A 21,100-nucleotide genomic window follows, 5' to 3' on the forward strand; every position below is an offset into this window, starting at 1 on the left:
GCAACAATCACGGAAATACAAAAACAACTGCAACAAGAATGGATATTTTTACAAAACCGTATGAAACACTATGCGGACAAAAAGAGATTGCCAGCGCCAATCCTAGAGGAGGGACATAAAGTCTACCTCATACGCAAAAACATCAAAACAAAGCGACCCAGCGACAAACTCGACTGGAAGAAAATCGGACCATTCCTTATCAAACGAAAAATATCGAACACCAACTACGAACTATCATTACCCGATGGAATGAGAATCCATCCCATATTCCATATCTCATTACTGGAAAAAGCACCAGATGACATCACAGTCACTACAGACATTGTTGTGGAAAACAACGACGAATACGAAATTGAGAAAGTACTCAGAGCACGAGGAAACCACAAAAAACGCGAATATCTCATTAAATGGAAGGAATACCCTAACTCCGAGAACACCTGGGAACCAATCAAGAACCTGTCTGGCTGCTCGGAACTGCTTGCGCAGTTCCACCGAAAAGCAGAGACTCATCCCACATCCAGTTAGGATCCTCCAAAGCAATCATAGACCCAGGAGGCTCGTCTAGGCTGTCCAAAGCCAGCGCCTCCTGACGAAGCATACGAGACTGCGTCTCTGTGAAATGATCCAGCTTGGACGCGATGTTGATTTCCTCCTGTTGTGCCTGAGCCAAGGCGGAGTATGCCGCCGCAGCAGCGGCTGCAAGACGGCCAACCTCCTGACGCTTGCGCTGCGCCTCCTGACGAAGACGCTCCTTCTGTGATTCGATATGGTCGAACTCCTCGGTCGAGAAGTTACCATCGCAGTGAGGGGTTTGCTTCTTCAGACAAGCCGAACATTTCGTGTACCCTTCAGAACAAAACAAAGAGAGTTCCTCTCCCGACAAGGTGTACATCGACCCATGTCGAAAAGTTGAAGGCCGACTTTTTCAATTCGAGAAATAAGATCGTGGCGGCGCTGAGTGGAGGAACGATAGGATTTACTAACGCGTGCGTTAGACATGGTCAAGCCATGAAGAAAAAAGGATGCAGGAGGGAAGTTGCTCACCGGCGGCTGAAACCTGTGCGGAGGCCTGTTGTAGCGGCCTTGAGGACAAGACCAATGGAGGAGGAGTATTATGTTACAAACGCAAAGAAGCCTGGCCGGCGGAACGGCGGCCAGCGGAAGTGACGCAACTGCTAGGAAGCCCGATTAGGAAAGAGGGGCAGTGTCACGTGACTGCTCACCTTGATCAGTCTGCTCAGCCTGCTCAGCACTGAGCACACTGAGCAAGGAGAGCATCACCGAGCAATAGAGATTGGTTCTAGTATATTAAGGAGCCCAAAGGCCACAGCTAGTCTAGATAGTTTAGATCTCTATTGATCAATCTAAGCAATAGTTTCACTATTGAGAGTTCTACTCTTAACGACCGTTTATCGCCTACTGCTCAAGATCGTGCTACCCTGTAGCCTCAGCCTGACTCACTTCCTAAGAAACAGACCTACTGTGACTTAGTAAATAAGCCATCGTTACACAAGGCTGGAAGTTGCGGATACTGGTACTAAAAAGTCTATAAGACTATATATTAGTGATATAATTAATATGAATATTATAATTAGCTATAAGTAGTTATTTATACAATCCTTTTTACTATTTCTACAGTGAAAGGCGAAATTAGCGCCCCAGGTTTTTTTTTAGATATTTATTTTAGGCGCAGCGGTTTTGTACGCTTCTTGCAGCACTGCCCCACCCTCCTTTACCGCTGGTCGATTGAGACGTCCTGTCAGGGTCGGCGGGCAGCGGGTAGGACGGGGAGCACACAGGCGCGTTGAATTAGATCTATTGCTACGGATAGGCACTCCTCAGGTAGGGCAGGCTCTATATACAAGACGTAGCTCGAAGAGCTACGATCAGAAATCTACAGAGGATTCAGCTAAATGCAGGGTCCAACGCGTGGACACGTGACTGGGGTGCAGGGTAGGTCCATGACTGGACCAGCTGTGACACCTTCGACCTACGATAACGACTCATTGTTAAGGCCCCCGCCACAACGCGCAAGACGCGAATTCGACCTACGCAGAGCAACTCAACCTAAATTAACTTAATTCTTAAAGATCGCGATTGATCGCTCAAAGGCGCCTTTTATTATACCAATATTCAACACACAACCCTCACAGGAGTAATACCTTGATATTGGAGCATGTGGAATATTTCTACGAGTCAGCGCACGGCTTTGCTTGGTGTTTGTGTTCCCAGAATCACACCAAGGAAAAAGATACTTAAAACTAGATCGAGTGCGTGACTCACTCATCTAAGTGACTTACTTATTATAAGGTGCTATCGGCGAAGAGCTTCAGTCACTAGATGATCCTTGGGTTTTTAGAATGATGGTGGAATTATCGCTGCCTTTTCGCTACTCCCTCGTCGGCAGCCCGCAGCTATATAGTAGCTTCTTCGCACGTGATACCTCTGGTTGCCTATAACCTCCTACCAACCAGCGTGCCCTACGGGTGCCCTGACACTTATTAACTATATTATTTTACTAATTTGTCAAATAGTTAAAAATAAATAACTATGAAAATGAAAACTAGTACCATAGTGTGATTCTAGGAACACAAGCACCAAGCAAGCCGTACGCTGGCTCGTAGAAATACTCCGTATACTCTAAATATCAAGGTATTACTCCCATGAGGGTAGTGTGTTAATTATCAGTATAATGGAAGGCGTCTTCAAGTGATCAATCGCGATCTTTAAGACTTAAGTCAATTGGGGTTAAGTTGCTTTGTGTAGGTCTATTTCGCTTCTCGCGCGTTATGCTGAGGGCTTCAACATTAAGTCATTATCGTAGGTCGAAGGAGAATGCCTGGAAGGGCAATTCCTGCCCATAAACGCAGGGCTTTACAATCAATTAATCGCAGTATTTTAAAAATGTAACTAAGTTAGGGAAAAAAGGTTGTTGTTTTTGCTACCTGCTACAGGGTATTACGCTTTTATAGTTACAATACAAGGGCACTGTAGCGCGCGCGTATTAAGCGCGTTATCTGGTATCACAGTAGTTATTATACCTAAGGAAAAGGTAGTTACTTATAAAGACAATAATGTCTAATTTATTATTATTAGGTATGGAACTATTAATATATTCAAGAAAGTATTTTCTGTTTGCAGTGGTGTGCGCGTTGGGAGTAGTGGGGGCTTGGCACATGTACTTCTCCGCACCATAACTATGTCGGATAGATTTTGTGGCCTCGTCATACTCCAAGCTGGTTATAGCCTCGGGATGCCCGCGAGCGTGATTCATGATGATTGTAGGCTTCACAAAATCGCAAAATAGAAAATATAGTTTTGGCAACCCCGGCTGACGCTCTTCTTTTCAGTTCAATAGGTTCAGGGAAGTCCTCCCCCACCAAGCCGATAAGATATTCCTGAAAATTATCCGGAGAGCGCATGTCGATAAGGTCCAAAAACTCCGTGTGGGAAGGCCATTTGGCATCACCGAAGCTATCCCAAGCCTGGTCAAATCTCAGCCTAATTCTGCTCAGGATCTCCTCATAGTATGACTGCGCAAACTGGCGCTTTTGGTAGCGCTCTACACAATGTAGAACGGCTGTGAGGCATTTTGAGCTGATGGATCTTTTCTGTTGTGCGGGCACGTAGCCTTTCAGTGTGTAAATCAAACCCTCTAGTCCCATTCTCCCCATTTTCTTGCGCTCCACAGAGCTCACAATGCTTAAAAACATGTCTACTTCCTGCTCACACCTCCGCAGATTAGTTAGCTTTCGCGCAACCGTCGATCGCAGTTTTCTTAGTTTCTTCATCATGCCTTGACGAAGCTTGATGTGCTCGCTTTCCCTTTCTGCTGTGTGCTTGGAGACGAGGTTGCGCAGCCCATTGATCACTGCCGTATTGAGTTGTTTGAGTTCGCTATTCGTAACGACGTCTGCTTTGGTCAGATTCGGATGATGCATTGTATTACCCAGCATAGCTTGAGCGAGTGCTGAGCTTATCTGCCTGGTAACCTGCGCAATATCTTGGCTCAGTTGCTGAAGCTGCTGCGATGGCGTAACATAACTCCTATAATTAAGTGAGCCAGATGGCGAGCAATGACGAGTGGGCGGAGATTCATTGCAGCTTTGCCAATCCTCGACCTCACCACCCTCAGAGCCTGAGATCCATGGCCGTTCTTCCCGGAATATAGCAGTGGGATAGCTTCGTTGCCTATCATTAGGCCCTGGGGCTTGCCGCTGACCATAAAATTTTGAGTCTTGTCGACAATCAGGGGAAAAGGGACTTCGTAATATGTCTTCCGTTGTATCCCTGCACTCGTCGTTGTCAGGGGTCTGCCTGCAGGATGCTGGTTTCATCGCCCTGTAGACGCTGCGATGAGCGGCATCTTGCTGGGGCCCGTAATCTGTTCGAGTTTGGGGGATGCCGGCCTGCGAAGAGACGATCGTAACGTGGATGCTATGAGGCGAGCTTGGGGCAGCTTCCTTCTTTGAAACGTCTTTGACTCCCGTTCCAGTATTTCCTGAGCCTAGACAAAACCCGCCTGACGGGATCTCTGTCTGAGTTGCACTACTCCGCGAAACATATTTATGTGTCGTTCTCCCTTGCATAGCATTACTCTGTGAGGCGTTTCCTTGTGAGACATTCCTTTGTGGAGTGTTTCTCTGCGGCAACAATCTGACGTGCGGCCCCGGCATGCTCCTCCCGGCAGCGTTTTCCGATACAGTACTTTTCTGTGCAACATAGTTGCGTATTGAAGTTCTGTTATGTGAAGCTTCATTTGCTGAGGCATTCATATTTGTGTTTCTTACTGGCAGACTACTAAACTGCGCAGACTTGTGCGTCGAGGTAGGCCTTTCTCGACTGGAAGCTTTATATACACTAGCGTCTGACTGCCGACTTCGTCCTGGAGTGCCTTGGAACGGTGCATCTTTGTCTTTTGAGCTGGGCCCCATCCGAGAAGAGACATTGACGAGGTTTGTAGCTTCATTATATGAATTTTCAGTCTGTGGGTTATTACCGGAAATGCCGCCGGACTGTGCAGCTTCGTCTAATGGTACATCTGTGCTAATGCACGGCTGCTGTTTCGTCTCCCATGGCTTAGACCTCGCAATCGGAGGATATGTGACAGATTTCTTTCGGTCGGAAACTAGGACATCTGTGTTACCATCTAAGGGGCCTTGAGTTTCTGGGTGGGCCAGTGGGCTCTGAAAGATGCGTCCTTCTAAGTCAACGATCTTGTGGTCGTTTTTTTCAATCTTGCTTTGTAATTCCACGATATCCTGTGAATTCTCTTTAACCTGCCCTTTTAATTTCACGAGGCTCTGTGAAATTTCTTTAATCTGCCCCTGTGATTCCAAGTTATTTCGCTTCTCTTCCTCAAACCTCCCTTCCAACTCCACGATCTTGCTCTCGTCGTTCTTTCCCTCGAGCTTCTCACTTAATTCCACAATTTGGTCGTTCTTTTTCTGAATCTTCCTTTCTAAGTCCGCGATCTTGCTCTCGTCGTTCTTTCCCTCAAGCTTCCCCCTTAACTCCACAATTTCGTCGTTCTTTTCCTCAATCTTCCTTTCTAACTCCACGATCTTGCTCTCATCGTTCTTCTTCTGAATCTTCCTTTCTAACTCCACGATCTTGCTCTCATCGTTCTTCTTCTGAATCTTCCTTTCTAACTCCACGATCTTGCTCTCATCGTTCTTCTTCTGAATCTTCCTTTCTAACTCCACGATCTTGCTCTCGTCGTTCTTTCCCTCAAGCTTCCCCCTTAACTCCACAATTTCGTCGTTCTTTTCCTCAATCTTCCTTTCTAACTCCACGATCTTGCTCTCGTCGTTCTTTTCCTCAATCTTCCTTTCCAACTCCACGACGTTATTATTATATTTCTCATTCTGTTCTCGTAATTCCATCATTTCCTTTGTAACTTCTGTAACCTGCCTTTGTGATTCCACGATATTTTTATTCATTTCCTGAATCTTCCCGACTGACTCCGTGATATTTTGGTCCCTTTCCTTAATCTCTCCTTTTAATTTCGCTATTACAAAGTCCTTGTTCCCAATTATCTTTTGCGAGATAGCTATCTTGAGGCAGTAGTATTCGTAATCGAGCATGTCGCCTATTTCAGAACGAATAGTCTCCCGAAACCTGATTAATAGTGCTCCAAATTCTCCAATAAATTCAGGCGTCCCAATGTTAGGCATATTTTCCCATTGGTGTTGTATGGGTTGGCAAAAGAGTGACTGCCGCCAGGGACTGAGCAGCCTAAACCAATGCTGGATAAGTACTTCATTAACACTCCCTAAATCAACGGTAGCACCCAGATCGACCTTAGGAGCCTTGAAGAAAGCCGATAGAATCGCGTTTGCTGATTCTGGTAGCAAGTCTGGCAGGACCTGCCCGTCCTGAACTAGTGATAGTAGCCGGAGGTAGTACTCTTCTTCGTGGCCCGGCGCTTCTATGCACTCGATGATTTGATTCGCGGTTTCCTCGCCAATGGCGGCTATGCGCTGAGATAGGTTCTTATGCTTTTGTCTTTCACCCTTTATTGGGTTCGGTTTGAGCGACTTTCTCAGGTACTCATTGGGCCCGGATGGGACGAGCAACTCACCGCGGTGCCTTGCATCTGTATTGCTTGGTACTAGTGCGTTGTTCTGGGGACGCATGGAACTGATCCTCAAATTTTTTCGCGGCGAATATTGCTTGAGCCTGGTGTCAGAGCTTCTACTCTTGATAGCGAGTGTACGCTTTTCACCAACCCTCACAGCGTTGTGCGGCTGCACTGAAATCTGCTTCTGCAAATCGACGAAGGCAACTTGCAGCACACTATTGAACGTTTGGAAGCCCGCTTCTGATGCAAGATGGCAATCATCGAATTTTGCGACCACACCACAACCACGCATGCCGTCTTTGACAATTTTGATCGTCATATCTACTGCAGATATTTGCCGTTCCATACTGGCCTGGAAACCTTGCACATCAAAGTCCGTTGAGCTTGTGGCTAGATCTATGCTGCTTTGTATTTTCGCGCATACCGAGCGTAGATGTTGTAGCTCAATGGTCTGCTCGCGCAGGACTTCGGCATAGGGCGTGCCCATTAAAGGAGAGACTTCAATGTAGTCACTCTCGAAAGCTGACGGATCATACGTTGTCGCTGCCATTTCTTCTACCTCGAACGTTCTTCGCGGCTGAACAAGACTCTTATCCAAGACGATAGCGTCCGTATCAGGCTTCGTGATACATCCAATCGAAGGAGGAAGTGCACGAGTGTCGGCAATTTGGCACCGTTCGCGGCCGACGAGTTCCTGATCCAAAGAGAATTCAGGATGGATGATAATCTGTTGACCGTTATAGCCCTGTTGACCGCGTTTGCCGACAGCGTTTGCACGTTTTATCAGCGCGCTTTGCGCAGAATATAGTGAAGCCCGGTTCGACTTGCGACTTGCTATGATAAGCTCTGTCACACCTTTTGACTCTTGAGTAACAAGCTGCCTATCATGATTTTGTAGTTTGCTTCGCTCACAAGACTCGCTACCTGGACTCACTATAGCTTCTGTAAGAGCACCTGTCATCTCTATATCGATATTATTGTCTTTGACTGCATTGATCGGATTTTGTATAAGGCTGCCGTGAAATTGGTTGTTGTCAGATATGTCATTCGGATTGACTGAACATTCTATCCCATTTGTATGTTCTGACGGGATTAATATTGACTGTGTCGAGTTCTCCATATGAGCATTCTCCCCTGCGTGTTTATCGACTCGATCCGCAACTTCATCCTCTTCTTTCTCTGAACCACCCAAGTCCGTTTCATTATCCCCTTTCCTTCTCTTAGTTGGACGAGATTCTACTATATCGCCACCCCTTGTCCTTTTTCCCGTTTCTTTTGCCTGTGGTGTAGCCCGCTCCAGGGTACTATCTGGATTTCTCATAAATTCATTCTTCTTATATCTATCGGGAGACCTCTGAACTGTCATATCCATAAACTCCGTTTCATCGGTGCTCGTAGAATTTGTCTCGAATCTGTGTTGGCGTAGTATATCTTTGTCCTCGTTTATAATAGGCTCGTCTATAGGTTTTCCTCCTATAGAGTTTCCGATCGTAGAGTCTTTATGACCAATTTCCTTGCATTTTTCGTTGTATTTGTAATTACTAATATGACCCTTGTCCACGTGATTATCGTTCGTGGAATCCATGTTTACATCTAGCCTGAGTACTCCAGTTGGTATCTCTGAGTCGTCCTCCGGATCGTCTAAAGATGGGCAGTTTTCTGACCGTATATCTTGATTCAAATGAAGAGGCTGCGAGAACTCATATAGTGCATTCGAGTCATACAGATGCGTTGCTACGCCCTCAACAATGTCTTCTAGCTGTATGTCTAGTTCCCTATTGTCGCTATTTGGCTGAAGATTTGTTGGGGAAATTTGTTTTGTTTCTTGTATATTGATGCTTGGATGCTCGATGTTATTACTTGTAGTCCCTTGTTTCATAGGTTCTTCGTTCATAAGATTCTGGCTTGTAGCGTCTTGTCCTGTAGAAACTTCTTTTCTAGTGTCTTGATCCACAGCTTCTATATATGCAGGCTTCGTTACAAGAATATCATTTGTGTGATGCCCACTCTTGCGGCTGTTACTGATAGTATTGCTATTTAATGCTTCGGGCTCAACTGTTTCGTATGGAGTTAACAAGTCAGTACCTGAATCATCTAAAGAGGCAGCATCCGACAATGTAATTGTCTCACAAGTCTGCGTGAAATCGACCTCCTGTTCGGCTTTTTGGTTTCGTGCTTTTTGCTCGTCTTTTTCTTTTTGCTCGTCTATTATTTGTTGTTTTTCTGATTCTTCTTGCTCGTCTAGCTCGCCCATCTCAGCGCTACTCGTCTTTGGAAATTCTTGATTTGTGATCATAACGCCTTCACCCTCCTTCATGGGGCTCTCGTTTGTGGCTCCTCTCTCCATGAGACTCATAGGCCTCTTATTCAGCCGGGGACTTCTCCTTGGTTTAGCGTCGACTGCATACAGTAGTGTGGCAGGCTTCTTCAACTGCTCTGTCTCTTGATTTATTGAGACATTCCTGTCGTTGGGATTCTCAGCCACTTTTGTATCCCGTTCAAAGACTCCATGCTTTGCACGCCTTTGAAATGGTTGTTGGTCTGATATAATACAATCATCTTCAGGGCCATCAGCTGATTCGATCGCCTGGCGATGAGCTTTTGTAAGCGAGGATGGTCGGCTGCGCTCCGCTGCCTCACTTTGAATTGCTACATTGTTATCCTGGTTCTGTTCAGGGACGTTCAATATGCTTGGCTGAGACTGGGCAGTAAGTTCGTGGTCTTCAGACTGCACCTTCTCATCCATGAGAGTGTAGGATGAGCTAATACATAGATATGTACTTGTAAATTGATATCAATTATAGGACAAAAATCAACGACGCTATTTATAGCTACTATCAGATAGGCATAAGCTCAAGTAGAGCGCCTATCCCGTCATACTTATCACGAATGCCGGCAAGCTTCCTATGTTTGATAAGCAGCTGCGGGCCGCTAGCTTCTAGACGGAATTGTAGTTTGTAAAGTACTTGCAGCTGTTGGGCTTGGTTCTTGCGTGCGACACGTTTCTGCTCTAGCCGCGGCTGATTTCGTTTGTGAAGAATGCTGGCCTGGTATGCGCTTCATACGGGCTGGGCAATAATAATCCATCGAATGCAAAGGTCAGTAGCAGACTTTTTTGGGACGGCTACGGGAGGGGGGAGGTCGATGGTATGCAAGTTATATTCTTGCTAGCGGCTGACATTGTAGACACAAGTGCACAAGGTGAAGCTCATTGCATAGGCATTGAGCAAGCATCAGGCGGAGGCATGAGCTTGCATATTCTTAGATTAGTAAAAACGACATTGTGTACCTTTGAGATAGTTGCTGCTGTCAAGGCACCGCACTTATACGCAGTCTGGCTGGTTTGCTAGCACTCCCAGTCTGACGTGCATTACACTAGATACCCACGCGTCACGCCTTTATGGATGGAACTTTGAATGTCGTCCGTCATTCACTGCCATTTAATTTGCAGAGTAATTCCATGCCACCGCAATCGACATGATCTGATCTGCGTGGCCGAGATGTGTCACAGCATGATAGCTGGCAACAAAGCTTTTGGCAGTCGACGGTCCCGTCCAATATCGCGGGCGGGACGGGAAAAAACTCAGGTTGAGTCAGGTCTGGGGCTCTAGCCTGCGGCTTGATCATACTTACACATCCGAGACCGGCAGTCCAGCAAACAAAGCAGTGTTCTTTTAGGACTTGGTGCCGAGAGAACGGGCCGCCGTGTCTCCCTTTGAAAACTTTCCAATGCGGAGCCTATGAGATGGACAGGATGGAGGACGATCCTCGCCCTTTTAGGTTTCACGTTGAAAAAGCGGAGCGGGGGGTTGCAGAATGTCTCACCTGTGTGCAACGGGAGACGTGATGCAGCAGCACAGATACATTAACGCGTAGCCACTCTGGTAGAGGTTACTTCCACAACATGCAGCACAAAGGCGGTTTGAGTGTCACTCTTTGCTGCTGCTCAAAAAAAAAAAAATTTGGGCGGATCTCGCGCTCGCCACTAGACCCGTCTATTACCCTGTATCGTTTTTTCGTTTTTTCCTAGGCAAATACTGTTGACAGGTGCCAACGGCACTGGAAGAACGTTCTTCCGTATTCAGGAAGAAACATTTTCCTGTTTCGCCGAAAGCCGCAACAGAGCATTAATTGGTTGCACATATCAAAATCACGGCTGAGTTCAGCTGCTTCTCTCCCCACCAACAAGTCTCGGGTACTCACCTAGCGGCGCTGCTTCGTACACTAAAATGGCTGCCGCTATAATCTTGTTATTAACCAAAAGTGTGACAGTCGTTTCGCTCTTATCAACTGCGTATTGATGCTACTCTACATAATTCGTCTACCCCTGAAAAGGTTGGCCATCCGGTGTTATCGGCAACGCGGTTGATAGGCCCAAAGCACAACTGACAAAAAAAGAGGTAGCAGCTGTTAACTTAAGTCTGGTGGGGTAGACGGTAGAAGCTAGTCCTATATAGGTATAAGTTGTTCTCGTCTCCTCAGAATCTGTTCTCGTTTTATTACTGAGTAGCAGCCCTCAGTCACTGGTGCGCACCCCACTACGAAGGAGTGGGACCGTGGTGGTGGCTAGAAGTAGTCACAATGACAACTGCTACTCCAGTCGTTTCATTTGTTGTCTCTCATGATGTGTATATATACTTGAACGAATCTCTACATGGCATTCAGCAGCTTTACACTGAGCAAATCATTTCTATCAAACTATTTAAATATCCAACGCGCCATATTAGCTGTTTCCAAATGAGCACGAACATAGACGATTCACGAGGGGATAAGACAGCTTCAAGAAGGGAGAACAATCGACTTGCCCAGCAGAGGTTCCGAGAAAAGGCTAAGAGGAGGGAGCCTGAGCTTGAACGGGAGACTGCAACCGCCCATGAAGAAATTGCGGCCTTGTTGAAGGAGCAACAGGACCTGTGCCAGGAACGAGACGCCGTCGACCAGACACTGAAAAGCGCCACTATCCTTCGCGGTAGATTATCCAACGCGATGGTAGAGGACGAATGGGGCCGTGTATGCGCCTTGGCTACCGATGTGTCACTCACTATCGACCTCATTAAGAGACACAAACAAACTGGGGTCACTTTGTCTCCACCAGACCCCCGCGATACGCATCGTACGAGTCGAGTCCTTTGTGATTCCAACAGTTATAGCTTTACGTAATTTGTTCTGCTCCTTGCAAACGTTACAGTAACTGCTAGGAAAGTACGATTTGGACTGAAAGCGGACTCATTAATAAATATATTTTGTCTCTAAATGGACTTCAGGAATTAAGCCACTTACTTGGACAGCAAACTAGGCGAGTCGCCCGTCTCATGTTACTATACAATAGCAGTTAGCCTGAGACAAGTTCCGATTCCGTTGTTCTAAAATTTCAGTTTATTCGTATCAAGCAGGTTGCAGCGATGGAATCTTCGGCGTGCGCAATCTGGGTCATAATACGAATGTGTATTCTCAGTCAGGTTTCTCTGCTATGTCGTGGCTCATGAAGCAATACGTACGTAGCCATATCATGAGTTGGGAAAACCGATTAATAAGCTACTCAATCGGTAAAGAAAAAAAGGCCTAAACTTCCATTATTTATATCGATCTTCATTTCACCAGTCATCGCTACCATAATAGTATCTCTCCCGTTAAAGTGTGTGCTAGGACGTTTCCCAAAGAGTTACTCCATTCAAAAAGCTAAAGTCGATGCTTGGAAGTAAGCGAGCTTCTTTGCGCCAGCTTAAGAGTTATTAAAGAAACATTTTTTTTCTTTCTATGCTGACCAAATATACCGGTGCCCAAGTTCATTTTCGACGCGACAAAAGACTTTGTTTGCATCATGATGCCCGTTAGCAGGCTCTCGGAGCCTTCTTCCTCACCAAGGCCGAGAGAGGCACCAGGGCCCCTACGGCGACCACTGTTGCTGCGAGAAGAGAACATCGAGGTATAACCCTAAGCTCTCGGAGCCTTCTTGAAGACAAAACTAAGATCAAGAAGCCGAAATGGACTGTATGTATTTGTCGCCTATCTCACACGAAACCATGAGTCTAGCTTGCTAACACCTTTATCTACGCCTTTTCTTAATCGTGGCTCTTGCCTCTTCAATAAGGGAAAAGTCGTCCTATACGGAGATGTTGGTATAATTTGTCAAGAAATGTCACCACCAATTTCCCCACGCAGCTCTGCTTCGGGTTCTAGCAATCATCAACGTGGCGGGCTAAAGTTTCCACACTCTGGGAATCTTCTTTGCATAATACCAAATATGATAGGACAAAAGACCATCGTGCTGGTGCAACATTTGAAAGCTGTTGGAAAAACTTATAATTACCCCGATCCGAAATTCACGATAATCTAGAATGACCTTGAGCAGCTGAAGAAGACAACTAGCAGCCCTGAGCAGCTGATACGAATATAAGAGATCAATTCATATATTCAATCGACGATCGATCAAGCTAATAGTAAAGAATCTTATTGATAACACTATAAAACAGACAAAGCGGTCAAGTTTAGAGTTTTTGAATCGAGTTAGAAAGAGCGTAAGATAAGGCAATTGATTGGTAAGTAAATATATAAAAATGCATGGCCGCAAAACGAGTTGTAATTAGAGGCTATAGAGAACTTCCTAGCTATCCTGCCCGCTTCATTGCTCCACGCAAAAACAACCAGTCTCCAACCACATGCCGACAGCATATTATGCGAAGTACACTCGCTACAACAACTTGTTAAAGCGCTTCATATTTAGTATTTATCAACAACCTCTGATGATTATAGCAATCCGCCACACATTGGTCGTCGGCCCCTAGGCCGACTGCTGTCGCCTCTCAAGTGCTAAGGAGCGCATCAATATTTCCACGATTTTTTTTGTATACCCTTCATGACAACAACGCAATGTAATAGCTTTTCGAGACTGGGCTAGACATCGCTACTCAGTAGTAAAGTCACCCAAACTCTGTTGCTGCTCGCTGCTCGCTACTCAAGCACGCTCAATTCGAGGCTGTTTCGCAACCCCAGATCCGTTCTGCATTCTTGATCTTGGCGATATAGCCAGACACATTTCTTCATCAAATATGTAGCACATCTAGTACCCTCCGATCAGTGTCAGAACTGTTGTCATATAAGAGAATAGGCCGTTGTACTATACGTACCCGACTATGGGGATTTATGTAGTCTTGCGCGACAATCAGCCATGTGATTTTCCAATTTGCCACTAAGAACATGAACCGTAATTTCTGCTTGCAAGAGGTCCCGGCGTAGTTTTTCGTTGTCCTTCTCCAACTCCTTATTTATCCCATCTAACGCTTTCAATTTCCGATATAAAGCATTGACACAGGCAGTATAAGCAATTGTCAGTCTTCCGTATCGGACACTGGCATCAGTGCGGGACAACTCGACGTTGGTCATAGTTCAGTGGAAAGGCTAGTTCAATTGATTATAGTGGTGCATAATTCGTAAGTTAGTGAAGGAGAAAGCGGTTGAAGAGGATCTATTTATATAAATTCGTACTTGGACACTATTGTACATTCCGGGGCGAACCGATAACGTCGACGACCTATATTCGGACCACCTATATAGTACCACTAAAAACAACTAATACTCTGATCTTGAGTGACTCGTGTACTCGATGTACTCGATACTCGTGAGTCGGGTGACTTAATGCTAGCGTCGACTATGAAAACTAGCCGTGTGCTTTGCCCCTATGGTAGTAGTTTGGGGAAGCTAGTGGAACTTGTTGCAGTTTGCATACAGGCATGGAAGAATATAGCGTGTATAAAGGAAAGATATCTAATAGATAGAAGGAAGGAAGACCAAACTCGTTATCACGGCCCAGGGGGTTGTCGTCGCTAGGCCCCTACCTGGCTGTCGTACACGTCCGCATACACTGGCAAGTGACTGCGCATGCGTAGGGCGCTCACGGCCCCACGGACTGCCACGTCGCCGCCGACCACGAAAATGGCCTGCGCCTGTCTAGACTCTGCCTCTGCCATAACCTCTCGTGCGACCGTTTCGGGGGTTTCGTGGTGCGGCACTTGGCGGAGCTCCTGCATTGCGCCGAGTTTCTTTGAAAGTTTGGCAAGATCCTGCTCCGCTGCCCACCAGACCAGGAACCGCGGCGTCGTGCCGGCCACGGCCAGGATGGCCTTGCCGATGGCAAGTATGACAACGCTCTGAAAGAAGTGCGTTGCACTCAGCACGCGACGTATGGGGAGCTGTTGTAACCAAATGGTGTGGCGTTGGGCTGGCTGCAGGCCGGGTCCTGCAAAATCACGCCCTACAAGAGCCGTCCAAGCGTGGCCGTCACCATTGGAAGCAATAGCAACAGCGCAATGCCAGTTGCTTGTCAAGGGGCTGCTTGCCGTGACCCAGCGCCGGGCGCCAAAGGACAACGCGCGGCGGCCGCGAACCTCCCACAACTCATGATCAGCAATGGGCCGCCGATAGCAAGCTGTCGTCTTCCGCAAGGTCATCCACGGGATGCCCAGGCCGATGAGCGGGACAAGAAGCACCCAGACATCCGCCGAGCCAAAAATGCGACGGCCAAGTGTCCAGAGCCCCTGCTCTCGACTCACGATTCGCTGGAACACGGCAGTCACCAGCGTCATGAGCCACACGGCCAAGCTGCCTGACTTGTGTATGTGGCGCAAGACTCTGCTCTGGCCTCGCGACCGGGAATACCTCAGCAGCTGCACAGAGGCTAGCATCACTGCAACGTAGGCTACCAACAGCGTCCAGACAACCACGGCGGCGACAAACGATGACGTGACCGGGCCCGAGTCCTCACTAGCCCATCTTGAAACAGATTTTGCAATGGCAAACCATAGTAACCAGCACATGGCCCAGACACCCAATGCTACGTGCAGCATAGTGCGATCACAGAAGACGTCCGCCATTCGGTGCTTTACCCACAGTGGCAGAAACCCTGCTAGCGCCCCATCGCACATACATGGGCGTAGCAGCAAATATGCAAAGCTGACAGCGGCATCCTGCTGCGATAGCATGGCTAGGCAAATGTTAGCAGCAGCAAGAGAGTATGCGCTCTTGGTCTGCTGAATCGCAATTGGGACCAGGGTTAAATTCGTAACTGTAATTACCACCGACGCCAGAGGTACCATGCGCAGCCGGCGAAAGAAAGTGCTGACACCGGTGTCGTGGATAGCCCCAGCTGATAGGCGAACCTCGCGCTCGAGTGCTGAAATGTCGGCAGAACCGTCAGAGAGGATCCGCACTTGGGGTCGTTCGTGAAAGACGAGCTTTCCGTAGAGTAGTGGCCAGTTCTCGAAGAGACTGTTCTTCAACGTTGGTAGGTCAACGTAGCCATCTAAAATGATGAAGCTGTGTAACTTGTTCGATACGCTCAATGTTACCGCAAAGAGTACGCCTCTCTCATGCATCATGGATTTTGTGGCTGAGTCGCAGTCTCCGTTGGTGTCTCTCACGAGCGCGCGTTGACGAGACTGCCACAGGCAAACGTGCACCTGTTCGCCTTCCCAGAGAGTCTTAAGGGCCGTCGATACATCACTGTCGGGGCCGGTCGCCAGAGCGTGCAGTTCTGGAAACTCGGCGCGACGGTAAGTCGCTAAGAGGGCAGGACTGCACACAAGAACTTTGATCTATTGTATGTTAGAGACCTTTTGCAGTGAGAGTTGAAGGATTGGGAGCGAAACAGACATGATTAATTCCATTGTAATGATGCACATCACGGAGAACCAGGGTTCCGCCATGGCATAGGCAGGCTAATACTGCTAGAAGGGCTTCCTTTGGTCAGCAAAGTTTGGTTTCAAAAGCATTGCCAGAACTGTGTTTCGTACAGAGCTCCAATTGACAGTTGAGCACCAACACATTATCACCGGGCTTGATGCAGAGATCTTGCCCAAATCGCCCAACATTGCTCAGAAACTCTGCATGCGTCGTGACTTTCAGGTGCAGGTCTTCCACTTCGTCAACATGGGCCGCGACTTTTGTTGATTTTGCTACCTGACTTGTTAGGTAGTGTATACTGACAGCAGCGCCTTCTGGCCGAGCTTCGTCTAGAAATGGCTGGCCACTTCTAGTATCCCATTCCTCAGGTCCGATCTGGATAAATCGTACTCCTTTGATGTATTTTGGTGTTTCAACCTTTGACGTATACGCTACGTACTCGGTTTTGAAGGCTTGGCAAATGCGGGCCAGGCATTCAGTTGCGAAAGGTCTCTCAGCCTGAAGGATAATGCAATGTAAGCCGCATGACATAATGCCAAGAAGTACCGTGATAGCGTCAGAAGCATCTCTTGTGTAAAGTAGGATGACGCGTTTGGTGTTCTCCCTTAAATTACATTTGAGATACGCAGCAGTGGTTTGGGCTCTGAACGCGAGCAAACCGTACGTGGTGTCGCCATTAGTATCTCGGATTGCGACAGAGTTAGGGCTCGCTTTGTTGTAGAATTCTGAGGTCAGAGTTTTTGAAGAACCAGGCACTGGCGAAGGCGACAATTTTCTCGAAGACGGCATGGTACGGAAATAGAGTTGCAAGATAGCGTAGTAGGCTTATGTTGGTTGTAATATCAGGGAAAATCATTCTCAGCGCGGGGCAAGGCAACCTTTAAATACCTAGAATTGGTTGAGTATTAGTCTAGTAACCTGAGCACAGACCGAAGCCGGAACTGGTTTGTGATCAACGTTGAGCGAAAAGTGCGTTCAGCCACAGACGTCCAGTGGCTTCTTCGGCATAAATACTTCTAAGTTTCCTCGGAGCCGTTATTTTGAATGATCGATATGCGTTACTCTCTTTTTAAACTGATTGAGCGGTAGACGCTAATGTGATGCCGGATAATGCGCTCGATGCGAGCGCGCCACTGCATTCTTACATTGCAACTATAAAAGCCTGGTACCCTGTAGCAGGTAGTGAGAATTCAACCTTTTTTCCCTAGTATAATACATTTTTAAAATACTGCAATTGATTGATTATAAAGCCTTGTATCTGCGGGCAGGAATTGCCCTTCTGGGCATTCTCCTTCGACCCACGATAACGACTTAATGTTAAGGCCCCCCGCCACAATCCGCGAGACACGAAATCAACCTGCGCGAGGCAACTCAACCCGGATTAACTTGATTCTCGAACATCGCGATTAATCACTTAAAGGCGCACTCTATTATATTAATACTCAACACACCACCCTCACGGAGCAATACCCTAGAATACACTAAGAAATCTGTTCCCTTTTTTTCTTTTTCTTAGCTCTTTAAAAGTCACTCATCTAGGACCTAATAGCGAGACTTTTAATGCATATTAATATTGACTTATCTTTAAGTGTAATTACCTAACGTTACAATTTCAATAGTTATGATATAAAATTAGCTATAAAAGGCCATCTAAGGTAACTACTTTAATATTATTGTTATTCATTATTACCCTAACTAGTGTGATGCCGGATAACGCGCTCAATGCGTGCGCGCCACACTGCCCTTGTATTGTAACTATAAAAGCCTGGTACCCTGTAGCAGGTAGCAGAATTTCAACCTTTTTTCCCTTAACATAATACATTTTTGAAATACTGCGATTGATTGATTGCAAAGCCCTGTATTTGCGGGCAGGAATTACCCTTCCGGGCATTCTCCTTCGACCTACGATAACGACTCATTGTTGAGGCCCCCGCCACAACGCGCGAGACGCGAACTCGACCTACGCAGAGCAACTCAACCTGAATTGACTTAATTCTTAAAGATCGCGATTGATCACTCGAAGGCGCCTTTTGTTATACCGATATTCAACACACAACCCTCACGAGTAATACCTTGATATTAGAGCATGTGGAATATTTCTACGAGTCAGCGCACGGCTTTGCTTGGTGTTTGTGTTCCCAGAATCACACTAGGCTTAGCCTATCCAGTATGTCACGGGTTAGACCCTGAAGGTGACTCGGGCTGAAGCCCTCGTTGCATCGTCACGATGAGGTGGACCGCGACCGCGCGGTCACGATACCCATGTCCAACGGTTACCTACTCAACCACGCCATGGTCAGTGCGTCGACGATATTTCAGGATAGATCCAGGGGATCTCTCCTCTTAATTCTTTAATTCTTCCTCTTTGTAATAAGATCGTTAGTTAGATTGAATAAATCTTTCCAAACCCTCACACAGTACTTCTATAGGTAATAATAAGGGGAGGGAAAACTAGAGTGCCCAGGGAAAACCTCCCCTTCTATCTATTCCGGTGCTAGTTCGGTTCAGCGTATAGGTGAGGTCATTGCGAACCCCTTCTCTCAATATTTTAAAGTGCCGTCTTTATGTACATGCCCGCAGCCGTGCTGGTCCGGGCCGGGGGCGCCTTAGGGCGGTGACGGGCTCGGCAGCGTGTTTCGTGGCTGGGGGGGAGGGTGGTTAGGGGGTCGTGCGGTGCGCGAAGAGTTTTGATCGAATTGTCGATAAAGTCGCCCGTAACTACCGCCGGCTAGTAGCTGATGACGAATATAGCGTAAAGCTTGAGTTACCACTACACTATCAAGCATACTAGTGCATGATGAAAGTAACAAAAATCAGAGAGTGGCATAATATACTATAATAGATAGTCTTCTAAATTATATACTACTTAGCTTTACTACCTCTCTTTGTCACATGTGTGCGTTCTAGTTTGGGAAGACGTGACTATTTCATGTGCGATAGTACATCACGCCATGCAAAGGCCAGTGCTATTAACACTGCCTCCTCGCGGACTATCGCATAGTGCTCCTTCGGTGTCTCTCCATAATCCGGCTTTGTCTGGACAGACATGGGCTCCTCAGGAGACACTGCTTTCAAGAATTGTAGATCATAAGAGCCGCCAAACATGTTGCATTTCTTTGCAACAGCAATTTCTTCCCCTCCTGACTCGATAGCAAGCGGACATCCGAAGGTTCGAGTGTCTACGCTGCAGCGAAGTGGCATGGCCGAGCCTTCCACGTCGAATGTCCCTCTATCTGCATAGCCCTGGCCATCTTCGACGCCGGCGAGAGACAGGTTGAGATAGTCTGATGAAGACATCAGACTATCTGTAAGAACTTTTTTAATCTGTATCTTGTTGCTGGACTGTTCGAAATGTACGTGGTACTCCGTAGTGCCGTTTCTGGATTTGATGTGAGCTTGGCCCTGTACCAGTACAGCCGTCTTATACGTTTCTCCGTCTGGCCCTGTAGCCACCACATCTTCTTGTCCCACGATTACTCTGTACTCCATCTTGCTTGATAATAGTTCCTTTTGAACTGGAGTAGGGCTACTGGGTAATACACGGCTTATATAGAGTCTGTCTGCACAGTCATATTATTAGTGCTACGCTACTATAGGATGCGTCACTATATACTGTAGGGGACACATCTAGCTGTGCACTGTAGGCAGGCAGTTTGGCAGAGGAATTATTAGTCAGAAGAGGTGGCTTCTCCACCCACACAGAACTTAGCCTCATCATCATCGCCAATACAACCAATTGATCCTCATTAATTCTCTCCCTGTGCGCTTTATTTTAGAGCCTTGATGCACAAGCGTCTAGGCCCTAGCTAAGCAGGAGTAAAGGCTCTACCGCAAAGCTGAAGCCATTTCAGTCCACGTACGTGCATAGTTCTGGCAGGGACTTTGATATGGCTGGATCTGCCTCATGGGTCCCTCGCAGGCACCCAGCAGCGGACCCCACGCTCTGGCAGCAGCTCTAGCGGAAGCCGTCGGGATAATCCTGACACATCTGCTTCGTGTCTATCATGCCATGGCATAGCTCGTCGTGATCGTCGTGATCATTCCACATGTCCGAGGCATAATCCGGCTCTTGCATGCCTATGCCTAGGAACCATGGTACGTACCACTTTGGTATGTGCATTCCTTCTCACGCGGCTGGCTCGTGTTGAAGGCCCTGCTGCACTATACGCATAGCGCTATCCTTGACGCGGCAGCAACCTTGCGCTGCGCACGTTTTAATCCGCAGTGAGTGAGTGGACAAGCCTTACTGCTTTAGAGGTGGCCATGGCGATCATACAACGCAGAGAGAGCAATCTACAGCGGATGACTAATGATATGAGTTACTCGCCACGTTAGGGGCACTATGTGTGTCTATCTATGAGCGTAGTTGTGGAAAATCTACTATGTATAGTACTGTATACCGAGGGGGAGCTAGGTAAAGATCTAGCGAGGAGCTTCTTCTGGCGCTAATAATGCTAATAGGCGGGTAGAGTAATGATGAGAGCAGGATGTGAGTAGTTAAAAGTCTACTACCAATCTAGAACAAGATGATCAGCTACCGGTATGACATTTTACCTACTCTTGAGCTTAAGAGTACTATAGTAACGCGCATGTCTACTCTACCCGTCAACGCGCCACGCTTTCCTTGTTGATAAGCAACAGCGTGATGACCTCTCCCCAGCATAGTAACATGGAGAGAGGGCGAGAGAGAGATAGTTGCCGTTTGACACGATCGAAGCACATCAGTAAGAACCATATATAATATATGTCGTGGCAGGGCGCTAACGGCGAGCGGATAAGCGGCTGTGCATCGTTGTGAGCCCTTCCGAGGTGCGGTTGAGCCCTCGGCTGCTAGACGGG

The 21,100-nt window shown here is 47.1% G+C and overlaps 4 protein-coding genes across 4 annotated transcripts; 1 reads left to right on the top strand and 3 right to left on the bottom strand.

The window, feature by feature from the left end:
• Nucleotides 1-5,293: 5,293 nt before the first annotated feature.
• On the bottom strand, nt 5,294-7,544 carry LMH87_007656 (uncharacterized protein; the record flags this gene model as incomplete). The annotated part of the gene is made up of 3 exons (XM_056199576.1): nt 5,294-5,303; nt 5,365-7,310; nt 7,518-7,544. The coding sequence occupies 3 exons, from the start codon at nt 7,542-7,544 to the stop codon at nt 5,294-5,296; spliced, it is 1,983 nt and encodes a 660-aa protein (XP_056058012.1).
• Nucleotides 7,545-11,320: 3,776 nt separating this feature from the next.
• LMH87_007657 (uncharacterized protein) lies at nt 11,321-11,854 on the top strand (the record flags this gene model as incomplete). The annotated part of the gene is made up of 3 exons (XM_056199577.1): nt 11,321-11,696; nt 11,782-11,785; nt 11,848-11,854. 3 exons carry the CDS (start codon nt 11,321-11,323, stop codon nt 11,852-11,854), a joined length of 387 nt encoding a protein of 128 aa, XP_056058013.1.
• A 2,552-nt stretch (nt 11,855-14,406) lies between these two features.
• Nucleotides 14,407-17,050, bottom strand: LMH87_007658 (uncharacterized protein; the record flags this gene model as incomplete). The annotated part of the gene is made up of 3 exons (XM_056199578.1): nt 14,407-16,173; nt 16,232-16,314; nt 16,372-17,050. 3 exons carry the CDS (start codon nt 17,048-17,050, stop codon nt 14,407-14,409), a joined length of 2,529 nt encoding a protein of 842 aa, XP_056058014.1.
• A 2,133-nt stretch (nt 17,051-19,183) lies between these two features.
• LMH87_007659 (uncharacterized protein) lies at nt 19,184-19,750 on the bottom strand (the record flags this gene model as incomplete). The annotated part of the gene is made up of 1 exon (XM_056199579.1): nt 19,184-19,750. One exon carries the CDS (start codon nt 19,748-19,750, stop codon nt 19,184-19,186), a length of 567 nt encoding a protein of 188 aa, XP_056058015.1.
• Nucleotides 19,751-21,100: the final 1,350 nt, after the last annotated feature.

Source organism: Akanthomyces muscarius (assembly GCF_028009165.1).
Source record: "Akanthomyces muscarius strain Ve6 chromosome Unknown contig_11, whole genome shotgun sequence".
In the NCBI taxonomy this organism is placed as follows: domain Eukaryota; kingdom Fungi; phylum Ascomycota; class Sordariomycetes; order Hypocreales; family Cordycipitaceae; genus Akanthomyces; species Akanthomyces muscarius.